At 39.3% G+C, this 16999-nt stretch overlaps 1 protein-coding gene across 2 annotated transcripts in view; it reads right to left on the reverse strand.

Annotated features, from left to right (window-relative positions):
- LOC144317184 (uncharacterized) overlaps nucleotides 1-16999 on the reverse strand; it is a 265145-nt gene that overhangs the window by 71036 nt on the left and 177110 nt on the right. For both annotated transcript variants that reach the window (XM_077903211.1, XM_077903200.1), the window contains one exon: nucleotides 16417-16562. In XM_077903211.1, coding sequence (XP_077759337.1) covers nucleotides 16417-16559 — 143 coding nt within the window. In that variant the 5' untranslated portion in view covers nucleotides 16560-16562. The remainder of the gene's footprint in view (nucleotides 1-16416; nucleotides 16563-16999) is intronic.

The raw sequence follows: 16999 nt of genomic DNA on the forward strand, positions 1-16999 counted from the left end.
TGCAAAGAGGGAAGATAATTCTCAATGTCAGAACAGTGTAAAGTCAACAAATATAACAACTAGTGCACTCCTCACAAGAATTGGTCTTGACAAGTCATAATTTTGAAGAAAACACATTTGAGAAAAGTTTAGTCTGCACTTTAAAAAAATGGAGTCACAGATTTTAGGTTTTCTGAATCCTCTAAAAGTGTTTATTGTTCCTTTTCAAGAAGGGACTTTCAAATTCCCCCACAGGAAAGCAGTAGTTGCCTCCTGTGCATAATTTTCTACCATCGAGCATACCTAAGAAAAAGTGCATGATGTTAGTGCCTGAATAATGAATCTGAATAATGAGCACAGGGATCTCCCTGAAGCATTGCATGGTTCTCATTTGCATGTGGGAGCTTTTCTTGTATCATTAACAATCGGTTTATAAAGGAATGTTCTTGGTGTCTGAAAATGCTCCTTGGTATCTTCCCTTTTGGAATTTAATCTCTATTTCCCTTTTTAAAATTAATATATTTGTAGAATACAACTGATCATTTTCTTTTGAAAAATAAATTGAGCATCTTTCAGCTTTGGGGCTTACGTGTTCCTACAAAAACAGAAGGCATAGCATTTACATAGGAAACTAAATTACATGTGTAATGACAGTGCACCCCTATGCAGACAACTGAGAATTACCAACAGGAATCTGCTCAGCCCAGTCAGTTGCTGGAAAGTTCCTGGGTGGCTCCTGCAGGAAGAATGGTCCTGACAACTTTAGTGGACGACAGCCACAGCTCATCTGGGGCTGGGGCAGGAAATAGCTCTTTGTACAAACAAAAAAGGCTTAACTGTACTCAGCATTAAAAAAGTCTGCTGGGAAAACACTTATACTCACTGACAGGAGCTGGTGGGCATGTTTGCAGGATTACTAAGGCCTTTCTACACTCCTAACAGTCCACATATCAAGAGAGTGACTGAAGAAGAGGTTTTGGAGCTTCACAGGTCATGTGACCCTGCCACTCCCCAGTTGGGTGACTCAGTACAAGTCACTTGCCCAATAACTCTGGCAGTTTCCACACATGTATTATGGGAAAATTAATACATGTAAAAAAAGGATACTGGTCTGGTTATTTAGTAAAGGTGATTACTCATTATTCATTATTACCTCAGTCCCTGGCTCACTGTCAATAAATGACTATTACTGATGGTGTGAATCAGAGACCCCAGGTGTGTAACAGTGAAAAAGGGTTCAGTGCCACTGCCTGCGATAGTGCCTCTGTGAATTTCAGAACTTAGTCTCTATTACTGCCTTGAGGAATAATGATAGAATGCTTCCAGCATTGATGTGCAGAGAAGCCTTTATTCTCATAGTAAAGGCACATGATTGCTCCCCTTATCAGAACCAAAAGACACATAGATAGATGATAGATGATAGATAACCATGCTACAATATACATAATACAATAATATATTGTGAGGTTTGTGAAGCATATATAAAAATAAGTACTAAAATAATAGATAAAAATGAAAAGCATTGTTTAAGATGTCACTAATCATTTTGGCTAGATAACATCTCAGTGCACAATAGACATTAAGGATAAGATTGATTTTTCATAAATCTGTATTTATTTCATAAATCTGTATGTATTTCTGACAATACCTACTTTGGGTGGCTGAATTTTGTCAGATCTGATTAATTTGTCCTTGGTTTTTATCAGCAAAAATCTCTTTATCAGAGAGTTTAAACAAGTAACTAGAAACTGCCATCTAAATGCTTTCTATGTTGCTCCCTGTGCTTGTATTAATAGGACCTTTAATCTGAAGGTTCCTTGAAGGAATCTTTTTAAGCTATTTGCCCATTTTGTGAGGGTTATTTGGTTAAAGCTAGATGATGTAATCAGTAAATCCACATAAAGGGGCACCTATACTCTGTAATATGTTACCATATGCTTGCTGAAAGCAAACCAGCAAGAGACTCCACTGCCAGCTTTTTATATTGGGGACAGTGTTCTATCAAGAATTATACAAGATCTAGGATTTTGTTGAACTTGCAAACTAACAGATAATTACTATTCCATGAATGGCACCAGACACTGAGGTGAGAGACAACAGACTTCATTATTTGTGGCAAAAGCAGTAGCAAGAGTTTCATGTCTCCAGTTTCCTGTCCCCAAGTCCCTCAACTACCACAGGAGTGAAGAAAATGTTCTATAATGGATGTCTGCACATGCAATGGGTTGCAATATAGTAGAGATCTAGGAGAGCTGTGAAGATTCACTTTTTTTTTTTTTTTTTTACAGTGAACAGTAGTAAATCTTTTTTTCTGTGGGATAATAGTATTTTACCTCTCCAGGTCGCTTGCTGTACCTATAGCCATGAGACATGCTTTCATAAAGAATAGTCAAGCCCTTATATTCTTGTTACAGCCAGACAGAATGTGCAGGGATATTCAGGGTTCTTGGCAGATTGACTCTCCCAATACTCTTCTCTCAGGAGACCTCATGAATCGCATGTAATAGGAACCATCTGATAAGCACCATTGGCAGTAATCTGCTGTTCCGCCTGTTAAAGATGAGTAAAGCATAAGTAGTTCTTTTTAAATAAGAATGAATGCTTAGGGACACTGGGTGGCTCATTTGGTTAAGCATCTGCCTTCAGCTAGGATTCCAGGATTGAGCCCCGTGTCCAGTTCCCTGTCAGTGGGGAGTCTGTTTCTCCCTCTCCCTCTGATCCTCCCCCAATTTGTGCTTTCTCTACCTTTCTTTCTCTCTCTCTCTCTCTCTCTCTCTCTCAAATAAACAATCTTTTAAAAAAGTGAATGTTTAAAGGTAGATTCTGATACTTTCTTCCCACACCCAAATTGATTTCTTGTGTAATTCCTGGGGCATATGTACACCATTGAAGAGCACTGTCTTGGAGGAATGATCTCAAGGTTTCTATTTATTTATTTTTAAAGATTTATTTATTTATGATAGACACACACGGGGGGAGGGAGAAGCAGGCTCCATGCCGGGAGCCAGATGCGGGACTCGATTCCGGGACTCCAGGATCGCGCCCTGAGCCAAAGGCAGGCGCCAAACCGCTGAGCCATCCAGGGATCCCCAAGGTTTCTATTTATTGCACCAGTATATGAACAGAGCTTCTGGTGCAGCAGAATTAAAACTTAAGACTTTTCTTTCATTTCTTTTCAAATGAAGACTTAAAAATATCTAACATGATTTACATTTCATCAAGAAAGACAACTTTAACATTTTTCAAAGAAAGAACACTTAAATCATGTGTAATTTCAGAATTAAATGCAATTCTTTCCAATTGAACAAGTTAGTTTTAAGAGACATTTATTCTATTATCCTTACTATTTTAATTATCCTATGGACCTGGTCCTTGAACTGACATCTTGGAAGTACTGTATACATAGAGCATAGCAAACAAGTCCAGGAGACCCCTGCAAGTGTGTCCTATGTTATGTTATTCATTCACTCTCTTCATTAATGCATTTTAAGGTCTTCAGAAGGTGCTTGCAACTTGAGGAATGGGAGAGCCTGAGGGGATATAACCTATAGGTGTGAAAAGTGAGGCAGAGTTATCTGCATTTGGCAACTTCAGAAAGGAATGACCCAGAGTCATTAATGGACACCACGTGCTGTATATTGGCTTGGAGGGGCCCAGTAACTTAGAGTTGAGGGTGGAGATCCTAACTACAAATATCAAAGTATATTTCAGAGAGAAGAATATTATAGATGATACAGAGAGTCAATTATAATGATAAAAGAGCCAATTTATCAAGGAGATGCACACTCTTAAATGTGTATGTGCTTAATAACATAGTTTCAAAATACCTCAAGAGAAAACTGATAGAATATCAGGAAGAAATAGAAAAATCGTTATAGTGGTGCCTGGGTGGCTCAGTCACTTAAACATTCAACTCTTGATTTCAGCTCAGGTCATGATATCAGGGTCATGGGATCAAGCCCCACATCAGGGTCTGTGCTCAGTTGGGAGTTCACTTGATGTTTTCTCCCTCTCCTTCTCCCTTTACCCCTCCCCCTCATCATGCGCTCTCTCTCTAAAATAAATAAATTAATCTTAAAAAAAAACCACCCCAAAGTATGTAAAGTAAGCTTAAAATATCAGTGTAGAAATCAACAAAATTAAAAACACACCCAAAATTACAAAACATTGATATAAACCAAATCAACACCAATAAAGCAAATGATTCCATTGAAAAATGAGTAGAGGACCCAAATAGACATTTTTCCAAAAAAGATATACAGGTGACCAACTAAGACACAAGGTGCTTAACATCAAGCCAAACCAACAATAAGATGATCAATAACAAGTGTTGGCAAGGATGTGGAGAAAGGGTATTCTCATACACTATTGGTGGGAATGTAAACTGGTGTAGCCACTATGGAAAATAGTATGAAGCTTCCTCAAAAAGTCATAAACAAGAAAAAGAAATACAAGTCAGTAATTTCACAGCTGGGTATTTCCCCAAATAAAACAAAAACATTGATTCAAAAATATATACACACCCTTATGTTTATTGCAGCATTGTTTACAATAGCTAAGATACAGAGGCCACCTACATACTCATTAGTAGATGAATGGATACAGATGTACTATAAAAACACAATGGAATATTATTCAGCCATGAAAAGAATGAAATCTTGCCATTTTCACAAAATGGATGGACTTAGAGGGTATTATGCTAAGCGAAGTAAGTCAGAGAAATACAAATATATGACTTCACTTATTTGTAGAATCTAAGAAGCAAAACAAATCAATCAACCTACAAACAAAAAATAGAAAGAGATTTATAAATATAAAGAACAATCTGATGGTTTGTCAGAGCAGAAAGGGCACGGGGGTGGGGGTGGCAAAAAAGGTAAAGGAAAGTAAAAAGTACAAACGTCAAGTTGTAAAATGAATAAGTCATCACAATGAAAAATACAGAATAAGGAATATGGTCAATAATATGGTGACAGATGGTAACTATATTTATTGTTGTGAGCATTGCATAAGGTATAGACTGTCAAATCACTATGTTGTACACCTGAAAATAATATAACATTTTATGTCAACTATAGTTCAATAAAAAATGATAATTATTAAACTAGAATCATGTTCTTTGAGAAATTCTATAGTATTCAGAACAATCTATTCAGCCTGATTGGGAATTTAATAAATGTACAATAACCGACATAAACAAAATATCTTGGTCGCTATGTGTATAAACATGCAGTTTTCTTCATGTAACTTGAAGATCTTGAAAATAGTAAAGTGTACAATGTCTGAACGATAAACTAGTACTTCCTTGGGAATTGGCATTTATAATGGAAACCTCTGGGATAATCCACAAAAGCTGTCTTTCCAAGGGTTCATAGAAAAAAAAAAGAATTGCACTTAATTTTTTATCAGTACATTATCATTCTAGAAACAGATGGCACACATACAAAGTGATTTTCTGAAGGACATTTAATAAAGGAGCTCTTAGAGAGCTGTGGGAGAGGTGATGGATTTAGCAAGAGATTCCACCTACAGATCTAAAGAGACATAAGAGAAAAACATTAGTGGAGCTTAGCTAGAGCTAAAGTTCTGGAACAGTATAAATGTAAAATATTTTTTAATAATTAAATCTCTTTAAAAGATAATTGTCTGTATGCCTGGATGGCTCAGTGGTTGAGCATCTGCCTTTGACTCAGGTCATGATCCTCGGGTCCTGGGATCGAGTCCTGCATCAGGCTCCCTGCAGGGAGCCTGCTTCTCCCTCTGCCTGTGTCTCTGCCTCTCTTTGTGTGTCTCTCATGAATAAATAAATAAAATATTTAAAAAAAAACAACAACTGTGTGAAAACAGCACAAAGACCAGGAAAGGAGAAATGGAAATATACAAATGTAAATATTTTATGTTGTACACTAAGTGGTATAAAGTTTCTTGAAAGTAAACTGTGATAAGTTAGAGATGTATACTATAAAGCTGAAACAATCACCAAATAATTAGATTTATATCTAATAAGCCAACAAAGGAGATTGAATGGAATAACAAAACAAAACAAAAACCTTCAGCCTAACGGAAGGCAGAAAAAGATGAAATAATTGAAAATAAATAATAAGGTGATATATTTAAACTTAGTTATATAAACAGTAAAATTGAATGTGAAAGTTCAACATTGTGATTAAATATTTGGATATCTATACTCAAAAAAAATTTTTTTAAGATTTTGTTTATTCATGAGATACACACACATGAGAGAGAGAGAGGCAGAGATGCAGAGGGAGGCAGAGGGAGAAGCAGGCTCCATGCAGGGAGCCCGACAAGGGACTTGATCCCAGGACTCCAGGATCATTCCCTGGGCTGAAGGCAGGTGCTAAACCACTGAGTCACCCAGAGACCCCCTCAAAAATTTTTTTCAATCCATACCTCCAATCAAAAAATAATTAAAGCGTTTCCTAAAAGGGGTGAGGGTGGGGAATCCTATCCTTTGTGACAACATGGAGAAATCTGGAAGACATTGTGCTAAATGAAATAGCTAGGAAGAGAAAGACAGATACTGCATGGTATCACTTACATGTGGAATCCAAGGGGGAAAATGTAGAACTCAGAAACAGAGTAAAAACATGATTGCCAGGGTTTAAGGGGTGAAAGAAAAAGAAGAGGTTGGTAAAAGGAAATAAACTTTCAGGATTTATTGTATAACATGGTGACTATAGTTGATAACATTATATTGTATAGCTGAAATTTACTAAGATAGTAGAATTTAAATATTCACGCACACAACGGTAAATATGTGAAGTGATGAATATGTTAACTGAATGGGTGTAATCCTTCTACAATATAAACATATATCAAATCATCTTGTTGTACACTTTAAACATTTTATAATTTTATTTGTTAATTAAGACTCAAAAGAACTAGAAAAAAAATTAAAGCAGATTGTTGGTAAGAATTTCCCCTGGAGGAGGGAAAATAAAAGGATGAACACACTAAGTGCTGACAAAAATGTGGAGCAACTGTAACACTGGAAGAAATGTAAAAATGATCTTGTAATTCGATAACAAGGAAAACATACCATGTGGCCCAGCCATTCCAATCTTTGATACTTATGTTAGAGGAAAAAAACATATGTCTGTGCAAAGACTTGTCTAGGATATTTAAAGAAACTTTATATTTAATAACCAAACACGAGACAACTCAAATGTCAACACATGCAATATATATGAGTCTAAAACATTTTTTTCTGAATGAAGTTTACAAAATAGTATACTCTATTTAAATCTACTTATATAGGGCACCTGGGTGGCTCAGTGGTTGAATGTCTGGCTTTAGCTCAGGTCATGATCGCAAGGTCCTGAGATCGAGTCCCACATCAGACTCCCCACAGGGAGCCTGCTTCTCCCTCTGCCTATGTTTCTGCCTCTCCCGCTCTGTGTCTCTCATCAATAAGACATTTTAAAAAAGATAAATCTACTTATATAAAATTCTAGAAAATAAAAACTAATCTTTAGTAACAAAAGCAAATCAGGTATTGTCTGAGGATTTAGGAGCTGAGGGGGGAATGGAGTGGGATAGCAAAGAGGGAGTCCAAAGAGTATGAGGAAATTTTTACAGTGATTGATATGTTCATTATCTTGGTGGTGATGATGATTGCGTGGGTGTAATCATATGTCAACCATTATCAAACCTACACTTAATTGTAGGTATATAATTTATTTTATGTATACTTTATTTTATGTCGATTATACCTCAATAATTATACCTTTGTGTTCTTTAAATAAGGAGTTTGCCTTCCTTAGTGCAGTCAGCTAAAATAACTAATAGACATAAAGGCACAGAAATGTTCTCCAAACCACACACTTACTCAGTGTCCACATCTCATAAGTCAAGCCAAATGTTCTAATTCCAAACAACTTATTTGAAAGAATAACTTCATTGATAATTCAGTTGATTCATATCCTTAAAATAAAAGCTCTCCAGTGTCAGTCACCAGAGAAAGGAAAATCCTATTATGTCATAATTCAGGAATTTGTTATTTAGAAGGTATATAATGTCACATGAAGAAAACTTGACTTTATTAACTTTCATGAAATAGCAATGAGTATGATGTGTTTTACTTCTGGTGTTAGTTTTATATTCCTGTATAACAAAAAAATTTTACAATTTTGTGGCTTAAAAAAAAAAAAACAGAATTTATGATTTCAGTTTCCATGAGTCCGGAGTCAAGGCACAAGTTAACTGGTCCCTTATCTTAGGGTTTGACTGGGCTGAAATCAAGATGTCAGCCAGAGCTGCAATCTTGCCTGAGTTTCAGGTACTCTACAGAGCTCACTATAGAATCCAGTTCCTTGGGTTGGTAGGACTGCCTGTTCTTTCTTGCCTCAGGACCTATTCCAAAGCTTTACAGTTTGTTTTTTAAAGGCTAACAGAAAACTGTCACTGCTGCTTCAAATGTTTGTGAAGGACCTAGACCCTTTTAAAAACTCACTGAATTGAACGGAGGGCAGGGCAAGATGCCGGAAGAGTAGGGTCCCCAAGTCACCTGTCCCCACCAAATTACCTAGATAACCTTCAAATCATCCAGAAAATCTACGAATTCGGCCTGAGATTTAAAGAGACAACAGCTGGAATGCTACCGTGAGAAGAGTTCACGCTTCAATCAAGGTAGGAAGACGGGGAAAAAGAAATAAAGAAACAAAAGTCATCCAAGGAGGAGGGGCCCCGCGAGGAGCCGGGCTAAGGCCGGGGGGAGTGTCCCCAGGACAGGAGAGCCCCGTCCCGGAGGAGCAGGAGCTGCACCGACCTTCCCGGGAGGAAAGGCGCCCTCAGGGAGTTAGAGCAGGACCCCGGGAGGGCGAGGATGCCCTCAGGCTCCGGGGACACTAACATAGCACCTGTGCCCCGTGGAGAGCGCGCCACACCCCGAGGCCGAGCTCCCTAAAGGGCTGCAGCGCCCCCGGCTGGACCTGGGAGCAGCTCGGAGGGGCTCGGGCGGAAGCTCCGCGGAGGGGGCTGCGGGGCGGGAGCGCGAATCCAACAGCGCAGGCCGCGGAGCACAGAGCGCCCGGACACAGCCCAGGATCCAGCCCACCCCTGGGACAGGCAGAGGCCGGGAGGGCCCAGGACAGCGAGGACGCTCCTGCCCCGAGCTGAGCAGATCAGCGGCCCCGCCCGGAGCCTCCAGGCCCTGCAGACGGAGAGCTCCGGAGTTACTGCGGGGGCTGACTCCAGGGCTCCAGAGCTGGCCCCGCCACTAGGGCTGTTGCTCCAGGGGCCTCACGGGGTAAACAACCCCCACTGAACCCTGCACCAGGCAGGGGGCAGAGCAGCTCCCCCAAGTGCTAACACCTGAAAACCAGCACAACAGGCCCCTCCCCCAGAAGACCAGCTGGATGGACAAGTTCCAGGGGAAGTCAAGGGACTTACAGAATACAGAATCAGAGGATACTCCTCCTTGTTTTTTTTTGTTTTTTTTTTTGTTTTTTGTTCTTTTATTTCGCTTTTTGATTTGTTTGCCCCCCCTTTTTTCTTTTTTTTTCCTCTTTTTCTCCTCTTTTTTTCTTCCTTTTTTCTTTCCTTTTTTCTCTTCTCTCTTTTTCTCCTTTTCCCAATACAACTTGTTTTTGGCCACTCTGCACTGTGCAAAATGACTAGAAGGAAAACCTCACCTCAAAAGAAAGAATCAGAAACAGTCCTCTCTCCCACAGAGTTACAAAATTTGGATTACAATTCAATGTCAGAAAGCCAATTCAGAAGCACTATTATAAAGCTCCTGGTGGCCCTAGAAAAAAGCATAAAGGACTCAAGAGATTATTTTCAACACAGATGTTGGCAAACACTATAAGTCATGACTTGGTTTATAGCTTTGTTCATTGTCTGGACAGAGTATTGTCTCTCAGGCCAAATCTGGCAAGCTGCTTGTGTTAATAAAGTTTCATTGAAATACAGTCCTAACTTTTGATTACATATTGTCTATAGCTGCTTACACACAACAATGACAGAGTTAAGTAGTTGCAACAGAGACACATGTCTCCTCCCCTCAATATTAACTACCTTGTCTTTATAGAAAATGTTTGTTGACCCCTCATCTAGACTTATGAAATAATGGAGATAATTTTAATAATGCAGATTAAATTTAGAAGTATGGTGTGTCTATAGGTATTACATTGCTAATATGAAACAAACAAATACATACATACATAAATTGTCTTCCAGTACTAGAAAACTATCCTTGACCTATTTGTTAAATTAATAGTAATTAAGTATTTATTCATTGTGTGATTTTGTCAAATTATGGTTGAATTTCAACTACAGATTGGCTATAGATGAAAGAGGCTGGCAAAAACCAATAAAAGTATACTATGAAAATCAGTTGGCTTTATGGAATGTATAATAAAGAGCACTGTATATCTTATTAATATTTATAAATTGTGTGCTATACATCCTTTATGCCTGTGAAATTTATGATAAACATGTATGTATGTACATTTTTTTCCCACAGTGAGCCAATTGTTAAACATTTATTAGCACACCATAACTTCCTCCCCATTTTTCTCTCACAGGTGTTTCCCGTAATAAATCTTATACCCATCAAATCTTACATTGCCCTCTGCTTCTCATCAAATTAACACATTTCTATAATATTTTATTTTATTTATTAATGAGAAACAGAGACAGAGAGAGAGAGAGAGAGAGAGGCAGAGACACAGGCAGAGGGAGAAGCAGGCTCCATGCAGGGACCCTGATGTGGGACTCGATCCTGGGACTCCAGGATCACACCCTGAGCTGAAGGCAGATGCCCACCTGCGAGCCACCCAGGCATCCTGGTCATATGCTTCTTGTCCTTTCTTTTATTGATTTTTAATTAAATTTTTTATTAATTTTAATCAGTCTTTGACTCTTTGAGTTTTGGTAGTTTCCAGGAATGCATCCATTTCTTTGGGATTGCCTAATTTGGTGGCATATAGTTGCTCGTAATATGTTCTTAAAATTGTTTGAATTTACTTGGTGTTGGTTGTGATCTCTCCTTTTTCATTCATGATTTTATTATTTGGGTTCTTTCCCTTTTGTTTTTGATAAGTCTAGCTAGGCGTTTATCAATCTTGTTACTTCTTTCAATGAACCAGCTCCTAGTTTCATAAATCTGTTCTAATGTTCTGGTTTCTACTGTTCTATTTCATTGATTTCTGTTTTAATCTTTATTAATCCTCATATCCTGGGGGGTTTGGGCTTTATTTGCTGATATAGCTCCAGCTCTTTTTGGTGTAAGGTTCCTTAGTGTATTCGAGATTTCTCCAATTTTTTGAGGGAAGCTTGTATCGCAGTGTACTTCTGTTTTAGGACTGTTGTTGCTGTATATCAAAGGTTTTGAACAGTTGTGTTTTCATTTTCATTCATTTGCATGAATCTTGACCCATTCATTCTTTAGTAGGATGGTGTTTAACCTCCAGGTGTTTGCATTCCTACCAAATTTCTTCTTGTGATTGAGTTCAAGTTTCAAAGCACTATGGTCTGAAAATATGTAGGAATAATCCTAACCTTTTTTTTTTAGATTTTATCTATTCATTCATTTTTTTAAATAATAAATTTATTTTTTATTGGTGTTCAATTTGCCAACATACAGAATAACACCCAGTGCTCATCCCGTCAAGTGCCCCCCTCAGTGCCTGTCACCCAATCACCCCCACCCCCCGCCCTCCTCCCCTTCTACCACTCCTAGTTCGTTTCCCAGAGTTAGGAGTCTTTATGTTCTGTCTCCCTTTCTAATTTCCTACCCATTTCTTCTCCCTTCCCTTCTATTCCCTTTCACTATTATTTATATTCCCCAAATGAATGAGATGTTTGTCCTTCTCCGATTGACTTATTTCACTCAGCATAATACCCTCCAGTTCCATCCACGTTGAAGCAAATGGTGGGTATTTGTCATTTCTAATAGCTGAGTAATATTCCATTGTATACATAAACCACATCTTCTTTATCCATTCATCTTTCGTTGGACACCGAGGCTCCTTCCACAGTTTGGCTATCGTGGCCATTGCTGCTATAAACATCGGGGTGCAGGTGTCCCGGCGTTTCATTGCATTTGTATCTTTGGGGTAAATCCCCAGCAGTGCAATTGCTGGGTCGTAGGGCAGGTCTATTTTTAACTCTTTGAGGAACCTCCACACGGTTTTCCAGAGTGGCTGCACCAGTTCACATTCCCACCAACAGTTCATTCATTAAAGACATAGAGAGAGGCAGAGACACAGGCAGAGGGAGAAGGAGGCTCCATGGAGGAAGCCTGATGTGGGACTCGATCCCAGCACCCTGGGATCACGCCTTGCGCCAAAGACATGCTCAACCGCTGAGCCACGCAGGCGTCCTGGAATAATCCCAATCTTTTGGTATTCGTTGAGACCTGATTTGTGACCCAGTATGGGATCTTCTCTGGTGAAAGTTTTTTGTGTACTTGAGAAGAATGTATGATCTATTGCTTTGGGGTGGAATGTTCTGTATATATCTGTGAAGTCCATCAGGCCCAGTGTGTCATCCAGAGCCCTGTTTCTTTGCTAATCTTCTGCTTAAATGATCTATCATTGCTCTGAGTTGGGTGTTAACATTACCTTCTATTATTGTATGATTATCAATGTATCTCTTTAATTTGGTTATTAACTGGGTGATATAATTGGCTGCTCCAAAGTTAGGAGCATAAATATTTATAATTGTCAGATCTTCTTGCTGGATAGATCCTTTAAGTATGATATAGTGTTCCTCTTCATCTCTTACTTCAGTCTTTGGTTTAAAATCTAATTTATCTGATATGAGGATTGCTACCCCAGCTTTCTTTTGAGATCCAGTAGCAAGATAAATGATTCTCCACCCCCTTGCTTTCAGTCTGAAGCTGTCTTCAGGTCTAAAATGAGTGTCTTTGTTTAAAAAATATTTTATTTATTTATTCATGAGAGACACACACACAGAGAGAGGCAGAGATGCAGGCAGAGGGAGAAGCAGGCTCCATGCAGGGAGCCCGACGCAGGACTCAGTCCCAGGACTCCAGGATCACGCCCTGGGCTGAAGGCAGGCGCTCAACCGCTGAGCCTCCCAGGCATCCTGAAAATGTGTGTCTTGTAGACAGCATATGGATGGGTCTTTCTTTTTAATCCAGTTTGATACCCTGTGTCTTTTGATGCAATCATTTAGCTCATTTACACTCAGAGTAACTATTGAAAGATATGAATTTAGTGTCATCGTATTACCTATTCAGTCCCTATTTTTGTGGATTGTTTCTGTTTGCTCCCTCTTTCTATTACAAGGTCCCCCTTAATATTTATTGCAGAGTCGGTTTGGTGGTCACATATTCTTTCAGTTTCTGTCTATTCCTGGAAGCTCTTTATCACGTGCATACTTGCTCCACCCCTCTCAGGGGAAGGCAGAGGATCTCTATGTTTCTGTCCTTTGCACAGTCCTCACATGGAAAGCTGTCACCCCATGGGACCACTGCTCACAGTTTATGGTGAACTGATCTCAGAGCCCCCTCCCAGACCTAACCAGTTTCCTGGCTCCAATGCTTGGGAACTCTACCAGTTCAAGCACCCCCATTCTTTCTGTGATTCCAGAGATCCCGAGACCATACTGTTCCGACCAGGATTCTGCCCCATTTCACCACCTGAACATCTTTCAGGCATTGATATCTTTCACTGGAGCCTATTTTTAAGGGTCCTTATTTTGCACTTGGGGACTATATCACTTTCCAGGAACCAAGTTACTGAGGATCCCCACCCCTCATCCCATTTATCTTCCAATATATCTCTTGGGATTCACTTCTCTGCACCTCCTCCTACTTTGCAGAAAGGGGCCACTTTTCTACTTGTAGAGTTCTAGCAATTCTTTTCTTACATCTCAGTTTGAATTTTGGGTGTTCAGAATGATTCGATAGGTATCTAGATAAGTTCAAGGGACCAGATGAAATGAGGTCCCTCTATTCTTCTGCAATCTTGCCCCTTCCTTGGTTGCCTTTTTCTTTGTTTTTTAAAGATTTTATTTTATTTTTTCATGAGAGACCAGAGAGAGAGAGAGAGAGACAGAGACAGAGACAGAGACAGGACATAGGAGCGGGAGAAGCAGGCTCCATGCAGGGAGCCTGATGTGGGACTCGATCCTGGGACTCCAAGATCATGCCCTTGGCCGATGGCAGGCACTAAACCGCTGACCCACCCAGGGATCCCCCTTGGTTGCCTTTTTTATAATATTATTTTGCCTAATTACAAAATGGCAAAACATCCTTGTAGAAACTTTGGAAATACTAGGAGGGCTCATACACATCAAATCTGCCATTCTAGTAGTCAAAAATAATCACTCTTAGGAGTGCGGAGTGGCTCAGTCAGTTAAGTGTCTGCCTCCAGCTCAGGTCATGATCCCAGGGTCCTGGGATGGAGCCCAGAGTTGGGCTCCTTGCTCAGTGGGTTGCCTGCTTTTTCTTCTGTCTCTCCCCCTGCTCCCCCTGCTTGTGCTCTCTCTCTTCTGTCTCTCTTTCAAATAAATAAGTAAATAAATAAATAAATAAATAAATAAATAAATAAATAAATAAATCTTTAAAAAAATCACTGCGTATCTTAGTGCATTTTCTTTTAATCTTTTGCTTGTATATATAGATAGACTGTGTATATATTTTGAGAAAAATAAAATGATATTACAAATTATACTTTTAACTCACATTGTTCATCTAGAAGATGTACAGAGAGTTCATGCTGGGATCTGGCTCCCAGTGGGATTGTGGGGCCAAGACATGGAGGCTGGGAGATGGCAGGAACCACACAACTGACTTTCCTCACTCTCCTGGAATCACCGGGCCTGGATGCTCTAATATGCAACTATTCTAGCACGTAGGAAGGCCTGATTTTGCTTTCTAGATAAACAAGAATGTAGCTAGAATGGTGGCATATCTCTTCTTTGGGTATGGAGAGAAGCTATACCCCCTCCAGAGATTAAAAAAAAAAAAAAGGTTTTTAGAAGTTAATATTGGTTCAACACATGTGAATTACAATTATTTTCAGCTCAGCATGATCAGAAACATGGAGGCATAGTTTTTGTGGCTAGCAGAATGCTCAGTTGCCACTCCACTTTGAAGTAGGCATCTTGGCAAAACAGACAGCTTAGCTCGGTTGTTCCCATTTTAGGGAGAGAGGAAACTAGATAATATCTAAAAAGTTGGGTTGATCTGGATCTGTCTGCTCCAAAGTTTTGCACTTGTGAGGGCAAGGCTTTTTTATTCAGAGTTCTGTTGACACATGTGACCTCTCATAACTATATGTTCCCCCTCAGCAGATTCCTTTGGCAAGAAAAACCAGTTTATTTGCCAAAGAGAGGAAGACCACATTTTCCTTTCCCCAAGAATATTAATATATATCATCCTAGATGTGAGATCTTTTATACTTACATATATCTGTTGACCTAACCCTGAAATTCAGTGTTCCTCATGTCCTGGGGATTGCAACAGAGGAAAGGCGAGGAAAGTTTTTTTCAGTTTATCAAGGTATAAATAATAGAACCTCATTTTATTTATATATAAAAGGCTCATCCTTATCTATGTCACTGGTTCTCAATAAGGGGTGACTTCGCCCTCTAAGGAATACTTGGTAATGTTAGAAGATATTTTTTATTGTCAAAATGGGTAGGGGAGAGTCCTATTGGACTGTAATGTTATGAGGGATGCTGTTAAACACTTTACAAGCACAGGACAGCCCCCTACCCCGGCCCTAATTGTCGATAGTACAAGGTTGAAAAACCATGGTATATGTGGTGATAAGACTGAATGAGTAGATGACTTAATTGTGTCTTGAATTTTCTATATTTATGATGTTTTGACATCTTAAGAAGCTTGTTGGTCATGGAAAAGCCCAAAACTTGCCTTTTCTTAGAGATATCAAAAGGCTTGCTGTAAACATGTCAACCAATCCCAGATCGGGGGTCCCAACCACCCCTAAGACTCACACATGAAGCCATATTTCACATTTCCTAAATCATCCCAGGGCTAAGTGCCATACAACTATAAACCACGTCTTAGCCCAAAGCCCTCTGGAATTATTCAAACTAGCCAATCCTAAACTGTTTACACTGCCCTGATTTTTGCTCAGAAACTCCAATAACAGTTCTGGACTAGATTTTCACCATGCTTCTGTCTTTTTTTTTTTTTTTTTTTTTTGCTTCTTTCTTTTGCCACTGCACAAGACCTGGTGCTTCCTCTGTGGCCCTGCGTGGTATGCAGTGAACATTTCTCTAGAACTATGAATATAATAAACTTCTTCCAGGTCTTGCTTCCTTTCTTCTCATGGCTGCCCTGACTTTACCATACCATATTGAATATTTTCATTCTTATAACAGTAATAATGAAAATCATTCGGTCTCCTATCTTCACATTTGGTATATTTCTACAGAAAGGCAATTTAAAAAATAGTAGAGAAATAATCCACATACTTTCTCAGGGCGCTCCTTCCCTGACGATCTTCCTCCAGTTCCCTGTAACAAGTCTGTTTGCTAATTTCTTTTTCCCAGAAACTTTTGAGCTCATGACAAGTTTCACAGCAAAAGACTTCCCGACGGATATATTGATTGTTCATCCCCTGAAAAATAGAAGAAAAAACAAATCCCAGTTCTTCGAATAAAACCACTCTAATTTTGGAGTGATGAGAGGTGAGTTTATTTATTTATTCATGAGAGACACACAGAGAGAGACAGACAGAGAGAGTGAGAGAGAGAGAGAGGCAGAGACACAGGCAGAGGGAGAAGCAGGCTCCATGCAGGGAGCCTGATGTGGGACTCGATCCCAGGACTCCAGGATCTCACTATGGGCTTAAGGCAGGCACTAAACCGCTGAGCCACCCAGGCAGGTATCCTCAAAAGGTGAGTTTAAATCCAGCCCCTGCCATTTATACTTTTTGTGATTGTAGACAGATTTCACGATCACCATGATTTTGTTTCCTCAATTGCAAATGGGAATATAACGATTGTCAGAAAATGTAAAAAAAATTGAAATGAAAAAAATTTTAAAGGGTGCTAA

The sequence above is a fragment of the Canis aureus genome, chromosome 1, assembly GCF_053574225.1.
Source record: "Canis aureus isolate CA01 chromosome 1, VMU_Caureus_v.1.0, whole genome shotgun sequence".
Lineage (NCBI taxonomy): Eukaryota > Metazoa > Chordata > Mammalia > Carnivora > Canidae > Canis > Canis aureus.